Below are 21,819 nucleotides of genomic sequence, written 5' to 3'. Positions count from 1 at the left end.
CATTTTCATACAACCATCAATTACATTGTTGAAGACAGAATTAAAAAACATGTACGTTTCCATCAGAGGCATGCCCACTATTAACTACTTTCTGCGGTACTCACAATATGCCGAAGAGTTAAAAAAGCAAAAGAGTTTACAAAAGAAGAATCATCACCAAGTTATATAATTATTTTACAAATGAATCCAGAATTTAATAATAAGTGTCAGATTGTCAATTAATAACATGAATTTTAAATATGCCAGATATTTTGTATTTTCAAATATTTTTAAAAGAAAAGTAACTTTAACTGTACGTACATAGTACTACCAAATTAATTTCCTTTTATACATTTTAGCCTGAAATATAATACATTGTATACAAAATCATATGAAATTCTTTTACTTAAACAGCTGAGATAATATTCACCTATACAAGAATTGATAGTATAAATGGTATCGGCTATTTCTATAAAAAAAAGGTAATGTGAGAAAATGGTGTCCCATTACAACTAACAACCTCGCCGTTTAGTCCCATAATTCCCCTCAATCAATCAATAACCTCCATCCCACATTATTTCCCATTATGGATTAAAATGGTCCATCCTGTCTATCCTTAACACGTATGTTGCTATACTCAATGAAAGTGAGGAAGAATTACAGGTCTTGTTGAATGGAATGACCAGTCCAATGATCACAGAATATGGGTTGAGAGTAAACCAAAGTCTGACAAAAATAATAATAAAATTGCACAACTGAGATTAGCAATAAACTTTAAAAAATTGGGGTTCAAAATTTAAAAATTCTGCTACCTTGGAAGGGAAATAACATGAAAGAAAATGGAAGCACACATGTAGCAGACTAGCACAGTAAAAGAGAGCAAATGTCCACTAGTATAAAATAACTTATTAAACTTACAAATCTTTGTAAAACATGCATGGATGATAATATAAGCGAGGCTTTGTTAAATGGAATAAAATCTGGCCGCTTTAAAAATAAAACTGGACAGCTATTTGTGGAGCTTGTGAAAGAAGCATCCAAGTTTGGCCTAAAAGTAAACAATCAGAAAACTACATGCATCACAGTTTAAAGATGTAGAGACGAACAACACAACTACTCTCATGAGGTAACCAGCAAACATAAATTTGAATGGGCAGAACAAGTCAAATTTCTGGCCACACTAATAGGTGAACAAAATAAGAGACAAACAGAAGAGAAAATGAGACTGCAAAATGTTAGTAAAGCCTACTACTCCATACATGAACTTCTAGAGTCTAAACTACTCACAAGGAAAACTTAAATGAAGCAATATAACGTAATCATCAGACCAGTACTACCCTACAGAGAAAAAACATGGAGTTAACTAAAAGGGAAGAATGCCAGTTACAAGTACTTGAAAACAAAGTTAATACAAAAATCTGACAATATGACAATAAATCACAAAGCTGGAAGGGAAGAGTCTCGGTTGGGCACACAGTTTTACTCTGCCAGGAAGTTTCATATCAGCGCACACTCCGCTGCAGAGTGAAAATCTCATTCTGGAAACATCCCCCAGGCTGTGGCTAAGCCATGTCTCCGCAGTATCCTTTCTTTCAGGAGTGCTAGTTCTGCAAGGTTCGCAGGAGAGCTTCTGTAAAGTTTGGAAGGTAGGAGACGAGGTACTGGCAGAAGTAAAGCTGTGAGCACCGGGCGTGAGTCGTGCTTCAGTAGCTCAGATGGTAGAGCACTTGCCAGTGAAAGGCAAAGGTCCCCGAGTTCGAGTCTCGGTCGGGCACACAGTTTTAATCTGCCAGGATGTTTCATATCAGCGCACACTCCGCTGCAGAGTGAAAATCTTATTCTGGAAATAATTGATTGGTGTACCGATACTCTTGAGATGAAGAGTTTAGCACAGGAGAGAAAACTGTGGTAGGCAACATCAAACCAGCCAGAAGACTGATGCTCAAATGAAGCATTGCTCTCCCTAACTCGCTGCAATGATAGACATCGAACAACAAATTTTCTGAGACACAATTTTCCTGCAATTTTAATACTGCAAAACTCACAGAGAAATTATATATTGCTCTGAGAAAGAAAAAAAGGGAGACATCACAATTTGTGGATATGTTACTCTTTAACTATGTGAACAGCTTCTGAAAATGTAAATCACTGATTGATGCTGATCCAGAATTTCACCAGACTGTCAAATCAAGATTTTGAATATCTCATAAAAGAAACTGGCCAAAAAATTACTAAAACTGATACCAATATGGAAGACTGTCACCAGTTACCACAACACTGGAAATGCCCTTTATGTTTTAGCTACTAGTATTCATATGGAAATTTGATGTACTTCTTTGAGGTGCATTTCTCAATGTTATGTCTGCTTGTACCAAAAGTTTGCAATGCCGTAATGGAAGGATTAAATCAAAATCTTTAATGTAAATTTTAAATAATGCTAAAATGTTTGAACTGCATTGAGAAAGTCTTTAGTATTTTGCTCTATTATCCTGAACTTTAAAAGAGTAATGTTACACATCATTTATTAACATAACAGTTGCTGGTACAATGACAGAAAAGCCTTCCTACACTTTTCATGTGCCTGTTCACTATCTGGGGATGCTAAATTAGAGCCTTCAGTGCTATGGTAAATTAAATCTGGGGGAATCAAGGCACTGCATGGAAGTCAACACTGGTAACATCTAATCTGACAGAAGACACAGTGATTGGATCATGCTGACTGAGTGTGAAACATTTGTGTGACTGCTTTACACTATACTCTGCATATCTGGGTCCAGCTTTTTAGAGGATGTAATTATTTATAATGAACAAATGGTGTGCTAGAGAGAGGACTCATGCCATGGTAAACAAATTCCACATTGTGTGGACAAAGAAGCAAATATCTGATGTGTCATAAACGTAGCCTGGCCATTTACACATGTTCGATTAATATTCCTGTACCGAAATGTTTATGACAACAATACAGTAGCAATAAATTATGATTAAACGTGGCCCATCTAAATGCACATCAAGAAGAATCACAGCCCTTCAATTATCATTTTAATTTCTTCCATATTTCCACACATAAATTAATGACAAACCTTTTCAGTTAATTTTAGCAAGTAAGCTGACCATAGTAAACAAACCCTCCTTGGTAACATATATATTAAAGCAGAGAGACATTCTCAAAAAGTAATATAAGAAACACTACTGCCAGATGACAAGAACTAATGGACAGTACAAAGATACAGACATATAGATATGATACATACCTGCACAGAAATACATGAAAGATGTACAGTACTGTTTCTGTTTTTTAATGGAAACTTGATTATCGGCAATTTTCTTAGTCTTGAAGATTAAGAAAATATACAACTAATCAAGACAACAATGTCAAATTGTAGTAATGTGTACAGTGCAGCAGGTTCAAATGCATGGTCCAGTGCCACTCGACAGCTTTGACCCAAGATGTCCTGCGTATGATGCGAAGGATGTATGCAGCTTGTTATTAAATGTTAACTGTGATTGTCTTACTATCTGGTGTACACTATGCTGTTTATTCAAAGTAAATCATGATTTACAAGGGTGGTGCTAGGCAAGAACTGAGAGCAAAGATTATATTGTTGCTAGAGAAATCAGTAATGATCATATTTATAACCTCGGTTCTCACAAACATTTGTCTGTTTCTTTCTGTATGTGGCACAATTTCCGAGGGTAAGGTTAGGCTAGAACCTAAGAACGCAGTTTAAATAGCAGTGAGTGAAATGATTAGTGATCATTGCTTCTCACAAATATTTGGTTGTTTTGGGATGTGACACGTTTTTTGAGGTTGAGGTTAAGCAGGAACCCAAGAGCATAGCTCAAATTGCGAGTGAAACGTGTAGTAGTGATCATATTTATAGTTTTGATTCTTAAAAATATTCATTTGGCTGCCCCCACCATCCTGCTTTTTCATATGTGATGTCATGGAGGCAAGGTGCATTCAGGATGGGCAATGGAAAATATTTTTTATTTATTTATTATAGGGGAGGAGAGGGAGGGAGGAGGAGAAATGTCTGGAATCACTGTCTATATAAATCAAGTGAGATATTCAATTCCAACTGTGTGTTTTATGTAGTCTTTTCTTTGGTTTATTCTGGAGGAATTGGTACATGTTATTTTTTGATTACATGTTTGTATTGCAATGATGTTAGTCTTATTGTAGTATTTTTAGTTTGCCCCACTCAAAATGACCCTAGTTCATGTGGCTGTCCTGTTAGCTTTACTTCACTTGGTGTCCGAAATAGTCCGCATGTTTCTTATGCTCTTTTGTGGTCGTAATGGTCAATCTTCTGGTCACCATCTCGAAGCATGTAAGCAGCCAGTTGTTAAATGTTACCTATGGTTGTCTTAGTAACTGGTGTAACTATGCTGTTTATTCCAAATATGATGTAATGGGTCAAAGCAGATACATGGAATCGAGTGTGTGCTACTTAAACTTAAGAGACAAATGATTGACGATTTGTTAAGGTGAATGGAGCACTGAGCAATATTCAATAACACCAACTGCTATAAGCTGAAGTATTTCTTTTCTATCATCTTACATCTGTATATAATCCAGCATACCGCTTCCCATCTGATTTTGGCATTGGATAGGTCCTCTTTTCATGTTCCTCCTTAACACCAACTGCTTTGAGTTTTTCACCAAGAGATACAAATTTGAAACATTCTTTTATGTCATCCAGTGGCACACTAATCCCAGCCTGAGGAAGAGAAACACACTCAACAACATAAAGCAATATGCAACATGTAACTAAGATAATTGCTGAAACATCAATAAATAAAATTTTAAGCCACAAACGAAACACAATAAACTAATTGTGATAACTGTGTTAATAAACAAATATAAAAATCTTTTTTTGGCGTTTGCAATATTTACAGATACATAGTTGCTGCCAACCACACCCACTGCTGTGAGACAGTAAATACACTGAAGTGACAAAAGTCATGGGAGAGTGATATGTACATTTACAGTTGGCAGATGTATTACGTACACAAGGTATAAAAAGGCAGTGCATTGGCAGAGGTGTTATTTGTACTCAGGTGATACATGTGGAAAGGGATCTGATACGATTATGGCCACATAATGGAAATTAACGGACTTTCACCACGGAATGGTAGTTCGAGGTGGATGTGTGGGACATTCTGTTTCTGTTTTGTAAGTTGTTAGGGATTCATTATTCCACGATCCACAGTGTCAAGAGTGTGCAGAGAGAGAGAGAGAGAGAGAGAGAGAGAGAGAGAGAGAGAGAGAGAGAGAGAGAGAGAGAGAGAGAGAGAGGGGGGGGGGGGGGGGGAACACGACATTCCATGTGGGAATATATATAAAAGAAAGATGATGTTAACTTACCAAACGAGAAAGCGATGGTATGTTGATAGACACAATGAAAAACACACAAACAAATTTCAAGCTTTCGCAACCCAAGGTGATGAAGCAACCTTGGGTTGCGAAAGCTTGAAATTTGTGTGTGTGTTTTTCATTGTGTCTATCAACATACCATCGCTTTCTCGTTTGGGAAGTTAACAGCATCTTTCATCTTTATATAAAAGCTTAGCTCTGCTCTTGAAGCCCACCAGAATGTTCTCTGCTGTTCTGGTGAACTGACGACTTGCTTGTGAAGCTGTTTGGACCTGCACAACATAAGTGATGATTGGGGGGGAGGAGGGGGGGAGAGCAGGAGGTGGAGGTGGGGACGGTCTGTATATGGGTTTCGTTTACTGTAACTCATTGCGTGTTTCTGATGATGTGCCTGCAGAAAGAGGAAAGAGTAATACTAGCTCCAGCAGCATGGGGGTTTGTGCTGGAGATGTTTCCCACAACCTCATCGATTCAATACAGAGACGGAGACGATGATACTTGGCTCTTTGAAGAGACCACTTAGTAACTGGTCTTTTGCGTGGTGACATATAATACTTTCTTTAGGAAATCATAACAAAGGATCCTTGTCTCCTCCGTTGGTTGTCATTTCCTTTTTCCTTCTCGTATGTAACATCTTAGTTTTGGTGTTCTTAAGGACACTATTTTGAAATGTAGCCAACAAATGTTGCATAGGTTCTGATACAATCTAGCACTCATTTAAATAAAAATGTGATTCTTATTTTTAATGTAATATACAAGACACTGTACAGACGTCATACATATTGCATTTTGAAGAGAAATTCTGAAAGTTTTTTTTATTTTTTTACAAACAATCGATATGTGAACCATCTTCATTCAATTGTTGCATCTGCAAACAAAACTCGAAAAGCTTGTCCTTGTCTTTGTCACTGAGCTTCTGCACTAGCTCCAATTTGAGTGGTTTCATAGACAGCTTCTGTCACAGGACTTTCCCCCGTCAATGGAGCCATTTCACGTTCACAGGAAGCGTTACACACTGATTTCTTTGGGCTCCTTATGAGTGTCTCTCGTATGCACTCCACATTCACTTCACTCACACTGGGATGTCCACTTCTCTTTACCGGGCACAAGCAACCCGTCATAATGAATTTGTTGTGCCAGTGGTAAATCGCTTTCCTTGTTGGTGGCTTCTTACCGTACTTGGTTCTAAACATCCACTGAACAGCTGTAGCACACTTGCTATTGTCAAACTCCAACACACACAAATCTCGCTCCACACCTGAAGTTGCCATGTTTGCGACTACCGCTGACTATGGGCAAATTACCAAAGTCTGCTGTGGCGGTATACATGGAAAAAAACTTCCAGGGTTTCTCTTCAAAATGACATATGTATGATATCTGTACAATATTTTGTTCTTGTGCAATAAATAACAAAGTGTTCCCGGACTTTGTGTACACCCTGTATTTAGTGTGGGTTTTTAAACTGTAATATATTTAAGGAAGGTTTATGAATTGTTCATAATTAATTTACACATCATAGAGATCATAATTCAGTGTATGACATTTGAATCTAATGCCACCTGGTGTCTTAATACTTTTAGTTTGTAACACACCACACAGTGTGAGGCAGTGTGGCCAATGATGTGAAGGAAGAATGTTGAATTTTAACTAGATGCTGCATACCCATTAAGGTACTTAATTCCATTTAATTGTTAATGTATATAATCTATTTCCACTCATTCTTTTGCTACTTCTTGTATCACAGATCTGAGAATGCCGTGTTGTGAAATGCGTCATAAGGAGTAAAAATGAAAGAATTTTGGCCACTAAGACAAAAGCAAATTACTTGAGCCAAATATGGTCACATACCCAAAGAAAGATTCCATGTACAAAGTGACGCAGTCAGAGGAATATACGAGTATGTAGGCCCTCTACAATGGAAATGAACTAAATGACAGTGTTATAGAAACGGAAGGGGGAGCAAATGAAGACGAGATGGGAGATATGATCATGCAAGATGAATATGACAGTGCACAGAGAGACCTCACACCCAAACGTCCAGATGTTAGTCACTCAGATCTGTACCAAACATTGTGTGTCGATAGAGTATCAACCAAAACATCAATTTAGTTTATGCCATGTGCTGTCGCCCAGTAGAATAATTAAAACTAACACCAGTACTACAGAGTATAGGCAAACCATATATGTGAGCTCTAAATATGAAAATCTCTGGTAGGTGAGTTGATAGTGCATCAGATAGTCATGCTAAAGGTCACGGGTTTGAAACCTGCTGATGGCAATTTTTTTTTTTTTTTTTACCGATTATGAGTGAAATTGTTACATGGGAGAACATTTTTCTGTCATGTAAAAGGACATTTCAGAGTTTGTAGCAATGTTCTTTTGGCAGTCTGCTTTCACTTCATTAGTTGCAAGTAGCAAACCTATAGAGTACAATTGTATAGACAGGTGTGGTGTTACCCATACACATTCAGTGCTCACAGATACATTTTGCCTATACTCTGTCATTTTGGTGTTACTTTCAATTACTGCTTACACATCTTCTACTGGATGACAGCTCACAGCATGAACTAAATCGGTGTTTTCGTTGATACTCTACCGATACCCAATATTTAGTACCGATCTGAGTGTCTGACATCTGGAGGTTTGAGTATGAATGGAATGAAGGCCCACAGAGAGGTGACATTCGCCCAACATTACTGAGATTCTTGGGTATGCCAGCCATGACAAAATTACAGAAGGCAGGTGTTGACAGGTGTCAATACTACTGGACTATTAGTTATGCTTACAAAATACTGACATGAAATCTGTAATGAATAATGGAAAAACAGGTAGAGGCAAACCTTGAGGCAAATTGGTTTGGGTTCTCGATAAATGTAGAAATGCGCAAAGCAATACTGACCCAAAAACTTATCCTAGAAAATAGTTTGAAGAAAGGCACACCTATGTTCCTACAAGGTGTTCAACTTTGGTTCCATCATTTCTTCCCCAACATTTGAGGCTTTAATGAAACTAATTGGTTACACATGTATCACTCACAGTATTTTCCATTGCTGGTCACTACTTACTCCCATCTTTCCAACAGTGTACGAATCCTGTGTCAAAAAAATTGCTCATCTTTTGAAGCGATCCACGAATCGATCCAATTTGTGACTTCTTCATGAGATCGGTTGTGTTGATCAGCCAGGCCATGCGCTATTGATCTGAACAGGTGATAGTCAGAGGGAGCAATGTCTGGAGAATACGGTGGGTGGGGTAGGACTTCTCATTTTAATGTTTCCAAGTACATTTTGACCTCTTTTGCAATGTGGGGTCGAGCGTTGCCGTGCTGCAAAATCAAAGTATCGTGCCTCTCGCTGTATTGCGGCTGTTTGTCTTTTAATGCTATGCTCAAACACATTAATTGCGTTTGATAATGAGCACCTGTGATTGTTTCACTTAGTTTTAACACCTCATAGTAGATGATGCCAAGCTGATCCCACCAAATGCAGAGCATGGTCTTGGAGCCATGAATATTCGGCTTGGCCATTGACGTGGAAACACGGCCGGGATATCACCATGATTTTTTGCGTGTAGGGTTATTGTAACGAACCCATTTCTCGTCCCTGGTCACAATGCGATGCAGAAATCCCTTCCATTTTTGCCTCTGAAGCAACTGTTCACAGACACACAAACACCATTCAACGTCTCTTGGTTTCAACTCAAACGGGACCCAAGTTTGTTCTTTCTGAATCATTCCCATAGCCTTGAGACGTTTTGAAATGGCTTGCTGTGTCACTCCCACTAATTGTGTCGACTCTTCTTGAGTTTGACATGAGTCTTCACTCAGCAATGTCTCCAATTTTGCATCTTCGAAAACATTTTCTCTTCCACCACTATGCCAGTCTAGATGTTAAAATAACCGTTCTTGAAGCATTGAAACCACTCACGACACGTTCTTTCACTAAGAGCAGCGTTACCATACATACTTGAGAGCATTCGATGAGACTCAGCCGCTGTTTTCTTCATATTCAAACAAAAGCGTAACCAGGGTGTATACGCGGACAAGGAGAAAAAATTCCCGGATTTTTCCCACATCTCCCGGTTAAAAATACATTTTCTCCCATGTGAAACTACGCTATTGCCATGTTAAGTGACAGTATACTTTCCCTCGGAACAGTAAAACTTATCCTTTGATCGGATATGGTTTTATACAGCAGCGTGGAATTTCCCGGCACTTTAGAAAACGATACTCAGGGGGGGAAAAAGATCTTTGATGTGCAGCAACATGTACACTGTAAATTTTCGTATCACGAAAGTATAAATTCGAATTCCACCAACAGCAAAAGTTAATGGTTTAAATTAATATACATAATGTTGCTATAAGAAAAGCAAAGCTTTCGCATATAATATTTGTCTCTAAGATTAATAAGCTACAAGAAAAGCTAAGCTTTCACTTATAATGTTGATCTGTTTAGCACATGTTACACTTTAATATACATCACACAAATATGCCAGCAAAATTTTTAATATCGACATAAATCTCTGATCTTCTGGGCTCTAAATTCTTCTAAACAGCTCGCAATCAAAGATTTGATTTTTAAAAGAGATCAAACACTCTGTGATTTAAGAAATCCATCGTACATTCTCGCACACAGTTCATCTTGCGTAAAAGGAAATTTACTTTGAAAATAATGCTTTCCTAACACCAATTCGCAATATTTTCCCATGACCTGTTAGAAATAGATTCATTTCAGCAGTTGTCAGAGAGCGCCAGATAAGAGACGTCATCACGCTTGCGCAGCTACGGTGATGTAGGAAGCCCGTATGTTCATACGTGTAAAACATTAAAAGAGCTTACATTATGTCATAAAACAAACAAGACATATGAGGATACTCCAAGAGCATCAGAATTTTGTGAACCATACTAAAACACATAGTTCGCCTTACAGTGTACATTGGTATGTCCAGATTCTCAATGACGTAGGCCTCGACCAGATATGAAGCTTTTCAGTGTGGTTTTCGGGACGTTATTTTTCTTGGAGTACCAGTACTGCATTATCTCATGTTTGGTTCTTTATTATGGTATAATGCCATACGTGCTAGAAGATGAAAACGTGCACCTGAAATGCAGCGAACAGTTGAAACTAGCCAATAGTGTGGAATAAATTGACTGCCTCAGCATGAAAGCTTAATAATAGCCAAATTTATTTATCAAACCGACAAAAATAACTTCATTGTTCTGCAAGGCAATTAATGCTTGACTGTCAGAAAGGTGGAAATAAAATAAAATGTGAAACTAGTAGCATAGTTTACTCTTCTGTAATTATGTGAATGTATTTTAATTCACTTGATAGCTCCCAGCCACAGAAATCCGTCTTGTTTTCATTTGATGTGAGAGCAGTAAACGAAAAGGAAACAGAAAAATCACTAAATGTAAAAATAGGTCATGTGGAGACGACTACCCCCCCCCCCCCCCCCCCAACTAAAACTCAGACTGCTCTGCGCATCAGAACGTCAAAAATTTAAAAAAAATGCTTTTCAAAAATAAGTTCATTTTGTAGCGCACATCATTCTGAAGAGTCTGAAACATAAAAGATATATCTTCGAGGATATGTAAAACAAGTTATTTGGTCTTAAGTGTGCAGTGAGGTGCCACGCATCTTCAAACAACATTGTTATACCGCACATCACTGTATTTCGCTCTGTGGAATTCAAACGTGTATATTTTGTAATGGATGCCATCAAACCATTTCAGGACAGCGGAAATTAAAATGCCCTGTAGCGCCTCTCCTGCTCCCAGTCGGCTGGTTTGACATCCTGCCCCCCCCCCCCCCCCCCACCCACTCTTTTTTTTTGTAAAAAGAAAACCTCGCAATTAATACTGGATAGGATTATTTGTAACCAGGAGAACAAGAACTCTTCAGAAAAACTGGACTCTTTATTGCCTATTAGCTAATAACTTGCTCTTCTGTGTGACAAAATTAAATATAGGACACACAAAACCAGTAAGTACAAGAGACAGGCAAGACAGTACGTGTTTCTTCAGTCCTTAGGTCCTAGCGATTTTTCTGTCTAAACTTGCTACGGCTTTCCATGGTGTGCTTTCCTTTCTGCGAAAGGACTATTACCTTATCAAAGTTCGTCAAACGTTCTGCTACGTGAAAAATGGAAATGTCGTTGTCTAATACTGAAAAAGCTGTTAATACAAATAGTACCCAAGACTGGTGTGGTTTCTCGATCTGATTACGTCTATTTTGTCACTGTGTACTGGAGAAAACAAAATAGGCCATTCTAATATTTCAGCAATTGTAACACACACCAAATAAGCGAGACTGTTTTGGCAATAATGATCATTTTTATAATACATCAGAATATAATTCACAAAGTACCAATAGAAAATACCTATTTGGCCTTCTACAAGCAAAAAGCTTTACGTTAGGAAATAGTTTCACATTTCATTCATACGCTCCAGTTTCTCATGCACGAGACCGAAAAGTAGTAGAACGAAATTTTTGTATAAATTTGGAAACGTCATATTCTTCCATAATTTGTGTGATGTCCCCATTTCTTCTCCTTTCTCGTTCTAACAAACAGTCTTGTCATCACTAATTCTGTAACTATTCCTACCACTGTCAAAACTCATTCTCCGGTTAATTTCACTAACCCTGCCATAATCACTGGTTTAGTTATCCAACGATTATTCTCCGGTTAGGCGTTATTACGTGTTCGTACAACGCGTTTTCTGCAGTACTCTCAGACTGGAACTTAAGCGGCTGCTAGCTGGGGACTACAACTGACCCTGTCTCGTGTAGCGATCTGGTCAAAAGATTTCTGTCAAAATTTCGCTTTCTTGGATATATCAAGAAGATAATATGTAATCTTCCTTACCTGTTCTATGGATTTCACTACTAATTATAACAAGGCTGAACATTCACAAACCAAATCAACCACATAAACAAGCAGCAGTTGGCATTCACCGGTTCGGCTTTATTCCGCTCAGCTCGTATAGCCCCGTCCCATTTTGTCTGCAGGAAAGTTTATTTCTAGATGTGACGAGGATTCCCCTGGCAGAGAGGGGAGCGTTTCAAAATAATATGAATAATCGATAGACTGATGTTCTCTGGATGCTTTATGAAACACGTTTTTTTTTTTTTTTTCTCAAGAATATGAATTTATCCCCTCCCCCCGAAACTGTCGCCCGGTTCAGATACCCCGGTTTGCCCTCACTCCCCACTAGATCCGGGCCTGCTGCACATGCGTGAATCTGGTAACTTGGGCGCGCAAGTAAAATTTTTCCAGGTATCATGTGGCTGATTGCTGCTTACACAGCCAACAGCCCCATTTCTGTAGCCAGAAGCAGGAGAAGGTACTATTCATACGCGACTCAACTGCGCGCGTGCATGAGCCCACTCATAACTTTTTAAATGAGTCTAAGTAAACAGTTGTGATGTCACGCTCATCGAAGGCAATTTGTTGTTATGAAGCATTAAATAGTCTTCCAAAAGCCTTTTGCTGTTGGCAGAAGCTTGTACGAGCACTGTGTTATTTTATATGGCGCATTTTCTTTGCAATTTCAGTTTTATTTTCGTTTTTTTCTCTCATATTAGTATTATTCTGCAGTAGCGGAATACAGTAATATCCTCTGTTAGAGTAACGGTTCTTACCACTGAAAATTACAAAAATTTAACTGAAAACTAAAACAACAAAAAATTCCCGGAATTCAAAAAAATTCCGTGATTTTTCCCGGTTTTCTCCCGGATGAAAAAATTCCCAGGTTTTTCCTGGATCTCCCGGTTGTCCCGGATTGTATACACCCTGTTAACACCTCTAACAAGTGACGAGAAATAGGCTCGTATACTGACATTTTATGTTTGAGTGAGGTTATGTTGACCAAGGTACAAGGCAACTGCCTTACGTCTGCAATCTTTTTCTTTCAACCAATACTTACCACTGTCGCCACATATCGGCAAACGTTGGAAGCAAAGTTTTACACCTTGTCCCATTTGTACATTTAGGGAAAGGTTTTTGCAATTGCATCGGACTACACTTAATAGCAATTTTGAAAGTAGTATGAAGAAAATACAGGTTCCAAAATGTTATTTATAACTTGTACAGAAATCAGACTGCAGTTATAAAAGCAAATGAAAGTGCAGCAGCAGTTGAGAAGGAGGTGAGATAGGAAATGTTATTCGCTCTGTAATTTGTGAAAGCTCTGAAGGTAACCAAAGAGAAATTTAGAAAGGGAATTAAAATTCAGAAAGAAGAAATAAGAACATTGCAATTTTGTCATATATGGTTACAGACTTTGAAGAGCATTTGAACAGATTAGACAGTGTCTTGGAAAGAGATTAGATGAACATCAAGAAAATTACAACATACGTAATGGAATGTAGTCAAAGTAACACACACAATACTAACAGAATTAGATTAGGAAATGCAACACTAAAAGTAGTAGATGAGTTTTGTTATTTGGTTGCAAAATAACTAATGATGGCTGAAGTACAAAAGAAATACAATACAGACTGGCAACAGCAAGAAAAGCATTCCTGAAAAAATAGAATTTGTTAACAACCAATATAAAACTGAGTGTTAGGAAGCTTTCTGAAGATATTTGTCAGGAATGTAGTCCATCATGGAAGTGAAATGTGAATGATAGGCAATTCAGACAAGAAGATGATAGGTTTTGAAATGCGATGCTGTAGAAGGATGCTGAGTATTTGATAGGTTTAGATTGCATAACAAATGAGGAGTTCCTGAATCAAACTGGGAAAAAAAGAAATTCAGACACAACTTGACTAAAAGAAGGGATCAGCTGATAAGACAGATCCTGAGGCGTCACAGAATTGTCAGTTTGGTATTGGAAGTAAGTGTGTGTGTGGGTGTGGGTGTGGGAGGGGGGGGGGGGTAGTGGGGATTAAAACTGTAAAGGGAGACCAAGGAATGATTACAGTAAGCAGGTTCAAGTGGATGTTGGGTTGGGTTGTTTGGGGGAGGAACCAGACCGCGAGGTCATCAGTCTCATCAGATTAGGGAAGTACGTGGAAGGAAGTCTGCCGTGCCCTTTCAAAGAAACCATCCCACAATTTGCCAGGAGCAATTTAGGAAAATCACAGAACACCTAAATCAGGATGGCTGGACGTGGGATTGAACCGTTGTCCTCCTTAATGCGAGTCCAGTGTGCTAGCCACTGCGCCACCTCGCTCGGTTCAAGAGGATGTGGCGCAGCAGTTATGCAGAGATAAAAAAGTTTTCCACATGGTAGACCAGTATGGAGAGCAGCATCAAAGCAGTCACCTGACTACCAAAACAACAACAGATAAAAAATGCTGTACACGCCTAACTAAATGTATAATTTTTGTAACTGCATTGTCAAGATGCTGCAGTCACTGAAATTGTCACAAGTATACAGTACCCAACTACTAAGATTTGAAAGTCGCTGTTTTATTAACTATCTCAGCTGTATTGATATTTCTGCTATATTTGACACCAAAATCTGCCGACATTTTTCAAAATAAGATACAGACTTCTCATTCCAGGCATTCCTGGCAAAAATTAAAGTGAGATGACATAGTGTGTTATATGTGACATATGTTTCCAATTTCATTTTTGATTCAATAAAATGATTTGGAGGTTAAACACTTTCACTCCTGTCCTCAGCTGGCCGAAACTGGCAAAAATCTTAAGCCTTCGGTCAAATAGCATATTTCTTTCAGGACCTACTCACTAACCTGTGATGTCTTACAGCACCACAGTGAAGTAGTGGCAAAAACATGAGCTAGCTATGTAGGCACCACCTGTATGAACCAAGCACACGGTTGACACACAACCCATGTGACGACTGTTTGTTAGTAGTCATTTCTTTATGACGCTATCTGGATGAAGGAAAAAAGTTTCGTCCCCTCTCCCAGTTAACTCTTAAATGATCTTTTATTGCTGCCTTTTTCAACTTCATTTGGCCTGTTTTTGCACCCCCCACGTGCCTGCTTTCTTGGCGGAATCCTATCTTGACATAGCCTCAATACTGTCCTCGACACGGCCAATGGGAATGATTCACTGTCCCAAAGATCATCGTGGAATGACCAATGTCACGAAGCCAAGAGATTGTGAGAAGAGATCATAAGGTCAGAAATGATAAATGTGCAGTGAGCAGCAATGAAGTGGGTAGGAGTGCTGTCATTTAAGAGACACAGACTGGGATCAGAAAGAAGCTGCCCAATCAAAACGCTCCGAACAGATGAAGTGTTACTTCCCCACAGAGGATGGTTTGCATTGAAATCCCCAAGTAGGAGCAAAGTGAGGGGGATGGATGGATGGACTGAGGTGGTCATCTCAAGCAAAGAAAGTGCCCTGCCTGGAGATAGACAAATGTCACAGATGGTGAATGCTGGGGTAGTTTGCACTTGCACTGATGATGATTCCCCAACTCTTGATCACAGATTCTTGTGTGTGGGCTTATTTGCTGAAGGCACAGGGATGGATGAAGACAGGGCAGCCCTGGGACTCCCAGGTTGCAGCTGTCTCAGACACCTGACCGGTGTTAGGTCTCTGATCTGTGAGTTTACAAGGAGAGGGGTCCCGGAGGGAGTCTTATCATCTGTAGAAGCCGGAAAGAAATCTGCTTTGACAGCCAGCTGTGGAAATTGGTTCCCAAAAATGGTGCCACAAAACCACGAGAGCTCTCGTTTGAAACATATCGAGGTGGTGGTAGTGGGGAGGAGGGGGGGGGGGGGCAGCAGCGAGAGTGAGCTTTGCATTATAATAGGTCATCGTGTTGAAGAGATGGAGGCATTCATATTTCTGCTTGCCTCAGTATGTAACAGGCTGTCAAAGGATTTATATTTTGTGTTTTCTTTTCTTTTTTTAAATACTGCGCAAACTGGTAAAAGTGGAAGATTGTACTCAGTACAATTGACATACAAGGACAACCTTCTTAGAACAATCGCCACATTTTGAGTCTGCTGTGGAGCAGGATGACATAAAACCTAAGCATAAACATATGAAACATCTCATGGGTGACAGGACATAAGGTTTCCCATCATACCTATACATCATAATGTTAACTTTTCCTGCAAGGGCATTTCTTTCAAAGGCTATGATGATAAATGTATCCCTTTGGTCATACAGCAGAGTCCCGCTAATCCGAACCCCGGTAATCTGAAAAATCGGTTAATCCGAACATGAAAAACGTTAGTTTAAGTATGGAAAACTGTGGTAAACCACTGTACATACACACTATTTTAATTTACGCAGTACAGTAAACATGTATTAGAAAAATTGGCAAGGAAACATTAGGTTTAAACAATGCATAACAATGAAAGAAAAGCTGTCAAACTTACTAAAATATAGCGGACATTTTATCCCTACCTTTTAGATGACAAAAACTCAGTCATTGTTTTTTGGCGTAATAAAGACAGTTTGTTATATGACGCATAGTTGCGCCATTGTCTCATAAACATCAAATCAGCAGGTGTAGCATTGGGCTGTTGCTCCAAATAATGTAGTGAAAGGTCAAAGGATTCTGCTGTCACTGTGTGGCATCAGCTCTCGTTTGTCCTTTGTCGCTTTCAGGCTCATCATCACTTCCGTCACAGCAGTCCAGTTCTTCCTGGTCTTGAGTCACAGCAGCAACTAAATCAGCATCAGTATGGTTGTCCACACATGCCCCATCAACTGTCATCCACTCATCTACATCTCCTTCACTAGCTTCTTCACGTCCAGGGATTGTCTGTATCATTTGTAGTAGATTTTTCTCTTCATTTTCAACTACAGGGTGTATACGTGGACAAGGAAAAAAAATTCCCGGATTTCCCGGTTAAAATACACTTTCTCCCGGATGAAAATACACTTTTTCAGTGTTAAGTGACAGTATACTCTTCCTCGGCTCTGGAAAAGTCATCAATCCTTTGAATGTTTATGGTTTTATATACCGACGTAGAATTTCCCGGCACTTTAGAAAACAAAATTCAGGGGGAAAAACACGTTTTAAAGACCTTTGATGTGCAGCAACATGTACGCTGCATATTTTCGTATTATGAAGGCATACATTTGAATTCCACCAAATAACGCATGTTACTTTCCGTAGCATTGAAATTGAGACTGCGATGCACTTTTGTAAGCGTCATAGCTCATTCACGTGATCTCGCCAGCTGATGACAGCAATAGGACAAGTGATGTAGTAAGCCAAGAGCAAGATCACTCTTAAGTAGTGCGAATACACAAACAAGAAAAGTTAATGGCTTAAATTAATATACATAGCATTCACATATAATATTGGTCTTGAAGATTAATAAGTTGGAAGAGAAGCTAAGCTTCCACATATAATGTTGATTTTTTTGTGCGTGTTGCACTTTAAGATACACACACAAATGTGCCAGTAAAATTCTTAATAACGTCGCAAATGTCTCATCTTCTGGGCTCGAAATACTTCTAAATGGTCGTCCTCAAAGAGTTGATTTTTAAATGAGAGTCAAACGCTTTGTGATTTAAGAAATTCATCGTACATTCTCACACATAATTCATCTTGCGTAAAAGGAAATCTGCTTTGAATGTAACGCTTTTCAAACCAACATTCGCAATATTTTCCAGCGACCTGTTAGAAATAGGTTCGTTTGAGCAGTTGCAAGAGAGTGCCAGATAACAGGCGTCACTGTGCCTGCTCAGCTACGGTGACGCAGGAAGCCCGTAAGTGTAAAACATTAAAAGATCTTACATTATGTCATAAAAGAAACAAGACGAAAGAGGATACTTCAAGAGCGTCGGGATTTCGCGAACCATACTAAAGTGCATGATTGGGCTTAAAATGCGCATCCGTATGTAAATTTTCTTGGAGTACCAGTACTGACGTTTGGTTCTTTATTATAGCATAATTTCATACGTGCACTTGAAATGCAGCGAACAGTTGAAACTAGCCAATAGTGTGAAATTAAACACTTCGTTTCAAATAAATTGACTGCCTCAGTAGAAAGGATTAATAAAAGCCAAATCTCTTTAGCAAACCAGCAAAAATAGCTTCATTGTTCTGTAAGGCGATTGATGCTTGACTGTCAAATGTGGAAATAAAATCTGAAACTATTAACATACTTTAGCCTGCCGTAATTATGCGAACGTATTTTAATTCATTTGATAGCTCCCGGCCACAAATATCCGTTTTATCATTTAACGTGAGAGCAATAAACGAAGAGGAAATAACAAAATCACTGAACGTAAACACAGGTCATGTGGAGACGACCCACCTCCCCACCACAACTCAGACTGCTCTGTGCATCAGCCCTGGATCTACGATATTTCCGAACCGGGGCAATATTAAGTAGTGGCGCCCAGCCACGCTACTGCAACCAGAAGCGGGAAAAGGTACTACTCATACGCGACTCAACTGCGCATGCGCAAGAGCCCGCCCGAAACTGCTCAAACGAATCTAATTTAAACAGTTGTCACGTCACCCTCATCGGAGGCAATTTGTTGTTATAAAGCATTGCATAGTGTTCCTAAAGCCTTTGACACACTTTACTGTTGGCAGACGCTTGTATGAGCACTGTTTTGTTGTTGTATAGGGCGCATTTCCTTTTCGTTTACTTTTTTCTCCCGTTCATGTTTTGTTGCTGCTGTATTATTTTGCACTAGCGGGATACAGTAATATCCTTTGTTGGGTATTGGTTCTTACCAGTCAAAATCATAAAAATTTAACTGAAAACTAAAACAATGAAAAATTCCCAGAATTCTAAACAATTCCCGGGTTTTTCCCGGTTTTCTCCCGGATGAAAAATTCCCGGGTTTTTCCCGGACCTCCCGGTTGTCCCGGGTCGTATACACCCTGAACTAGGTTGTACTGAAATTCAAGATTTGTATACAGTTTGCTCCACGATTTTCTCAGAGTATTTTCTGAAACACTCTGCCATGCCTCTGCAGCCCAATAAACAACATCCTTCACATTGGTCTTTTTTATTTTGTCCACTAAAGGAATGCTATCATCTTGGATCAGCATTCTTAAAAATTGTTTTCTGTAATTCAGTTTTAATGTTTGCAGTACAGTGTGTAAACTTTTAAATGGCAGACCTATCCCTAGTCCTGAATCGGTAGAAGTCGGTAAACGTCGGGAGGCTTCGGTAGGCACGCAGTTTCGACTGCTGCCAACATTACGTAGCTGACTGTGTTGTAAAAGGTAGCCATTGTCGTCTGCTTCATTATTGTTTTGCGCTGTACTGTTCTGCGTGTTTTTATTGTGCAGTTGTGCTACACATTATCAAAATGAGTGAAGAGGCAGTTGCTGGCCCATCTCAGGAGTCGCCAACAACCCCTACTGGTAGGCCTACGGTTAGTAGGAAACCAGTATTATGTAGCAATGCTCGCAAAATTATATTGTGTGTGATTGAATGCTGTGAAAGGGAAAGGGAGCAGAAAAAATTGCTTCACCCCATTTACAAATATTCAGTAAGAGCCGCTACATACACAGGACAAAGCATGCGTAGCATTGGAAGATTCAAACAGTTTTCTAAGAATCATCCTCGTGTATCACCACAAACACCAGGCAAGAAAAAGGTGAGTTTCCATTTCAGATATTTTGATATTTTGTTCATGATCACTTTGAAGGAGCCCCCTATTTCGTCCGAATTACCTTATATTTCATTTTTCCTTGCTACCGTATTGCTTTGTATGGAAACACCACTGGTTACTGTATTATTTCAAAACACATTCATATTACAATACATTTCCAAATTCAAAAAAATACATGCAGTGCAGAAGGCATTTTCTTATAAATCTTTCTCTCTCTTTTAACTTAGGAAAAGAAGTGGAGAAATCAAAGTAATGGTCGATGATTTCAACCAGCGTGGCATTCGCGACACAATTGCGGAATTTTATTCAGTGTGGAAGATTGTGCCGAGCCTGCGAACACTGCTTCCAGTTTTGCACGACAAAATAGGCTGGAAGTGGAGTATTGTCTCGCTGAGAAAAGTACTTTTGTCTATGGGGTTCATATGGTGTAAGGTGGAAAACAAGAGGAATGTGTTGTTAGAATGTCCTGACATTGTGCACTGGCGATCTCGTTTCATTGTTGACATGAAGAACTTCAGGGAAGCAGGCAGAGAAATATTATATCTTGATGAATCGTGGATCGATAATAACATAACGTTTAATAAATGTTGGCAGAGGAAGGGTGACTTACGTGAAGAGAGTGTCGTTGGTGTCACTGCATGGGGGAGCTCATCGAGAAGACTGATAGTTGCAAGTGTCGGATCCAAGAATGGGTTCGTGAACGAAGGGCAACTTATGTTCTGGGCAAAGTCGACAAAGGGCGATTATCACGGTCAGATGAATTCGGCAAACTTTGAGAAATGGTTCGGAGAGAGGGTACTGCCAAATCTTCCGCCTAATTCAGTAATAGTTATGGATAACGCTCCTTACCATAACAGGCAAACAGAGAGAACTCCAACGAAGTTTGATACGAAAGTGTGAATGCTGGAGCGGCTGCAACGCAGAAATATCCCCTGTGATGAGAGTATGAGGAAGGACGAGCTGCATGCAAAAGTATGAGCGAATAAGCCAGCTGAGAAGTCTTTTGCTGTAAACCTGTTGGCTGAAAGCAAAGGTCACCAGGTCGTTCGCTCGCCACCTTACAACTGCGACTTAAACGCAATAGAATTAGCATGTGCGAAGAGAAAAAGGCATGTTAGGGAGCACAACATATCAGGGGACTTGGTTGCCACAAACGTGCTCAATCTTGTGGACGCAGCTTTCCAGTCGGTTACTGCCAATGATTGGAAGGGATATTGCAAGAAAGTTAAAGAAACAGAAGAAGAATATTGGGCAAGTGATGGTGTCGTCGAAATTGCTGTGGACGAAATTATCATTAGCACAGCCACATAAGATGTAAGTGAGGAAGACTCAGACACACAAACGGAAGACAGTGACAGTGAAAGCGACTGATCACATGGCGTGAAATGTTTATACAAACGATCACAGCTTGAATAAATAACAAAAACAATCTCCTATTAGTTTGTTGTAAATTGTATTTCTGTTCTATTTTAATCAAACACAGAAACAGAACATAGTGACAGTGAAAACGGTGGACCACATGGCTTTAAATGTTTTTACAAAAGTATGACATCTCGAATAAATACGAAAAACAATCTGCCATTCATTGCGTCGTAAATTTTATTTTTATTTCAGACTGTTTCCTTTCCTTGCGAAAAGTGTACGTCATTACTGCAGTTAAGATATTTATTAAACAATAGCTGTACGCCTGTGCTTCGCAACGGAAGAAATCTCGGAAAGTTGTTGACCGACTGATTTAAAATTTTGGCACGTTTTTTTTTAGGAATACGCCCGTGGTTTTATATACTTTTTTTATCACGTTTGCAAAACGTGTTGCGAATAGTGTTAGTAGTGAAGAAATAATATAACAAAAGGTCATGCCTGACACGGCAGTTTTTCACGCATCTCTATGTTTAGCACGTCGTATCTCCTGAATTATATGTAGTAAAGAGACA

The 21,819-nt window shown here is 39.1% G+C and overlaps 1 protein-coding gene across 1 annotated transcript in view; it reads right to left on the bottom strand.

Moving 5' to 3' along the window:
- Window positions 1–7,022, bottom strand: part of LOC126194263 (uncharacterized) — an 86,858-nt gene extending 79,836 nt beyond the window's left edge. The window contains exons 1-2 of the mRNA XM_049932755.1: window positions 7,019–7,022; window positions 4,542–4,762 (exon numbers count right to left, since the gene is read on the bottom strand). Coding sequence (XP_049788712.1) covers window positions 4,542–4,762; window positions 7,019–7,022 — 225 coding nt within the window. The remainder of the gene's footprint in view (window positions 1–4,541; window positions 4,763–7,018) is intronic.
- Between the last annotated feature and the right edge of the window lie 14,797 nt (window positions 7,023–21,819).

This window comes from Schistocerca nitens, chromosome 1 (genome assembly GCF_023898315.1).
Source record: "Schistocerca nitens isolate TAMUIC-IGC-003100 chromosome 1, iqSchNite1.1, whole genome shotgun sequence".
Lineage (NCBI taxonomy): Eukaryota > Metazoa > Arthropoda > Insecta > Orthoptera > Acrididae > Schistocerca > Schistocerca nitens.
Note: the sequence above shows the minus strand (reverse complement) of the source record. Positions and strands in the feature narration are given on the sequence as shown.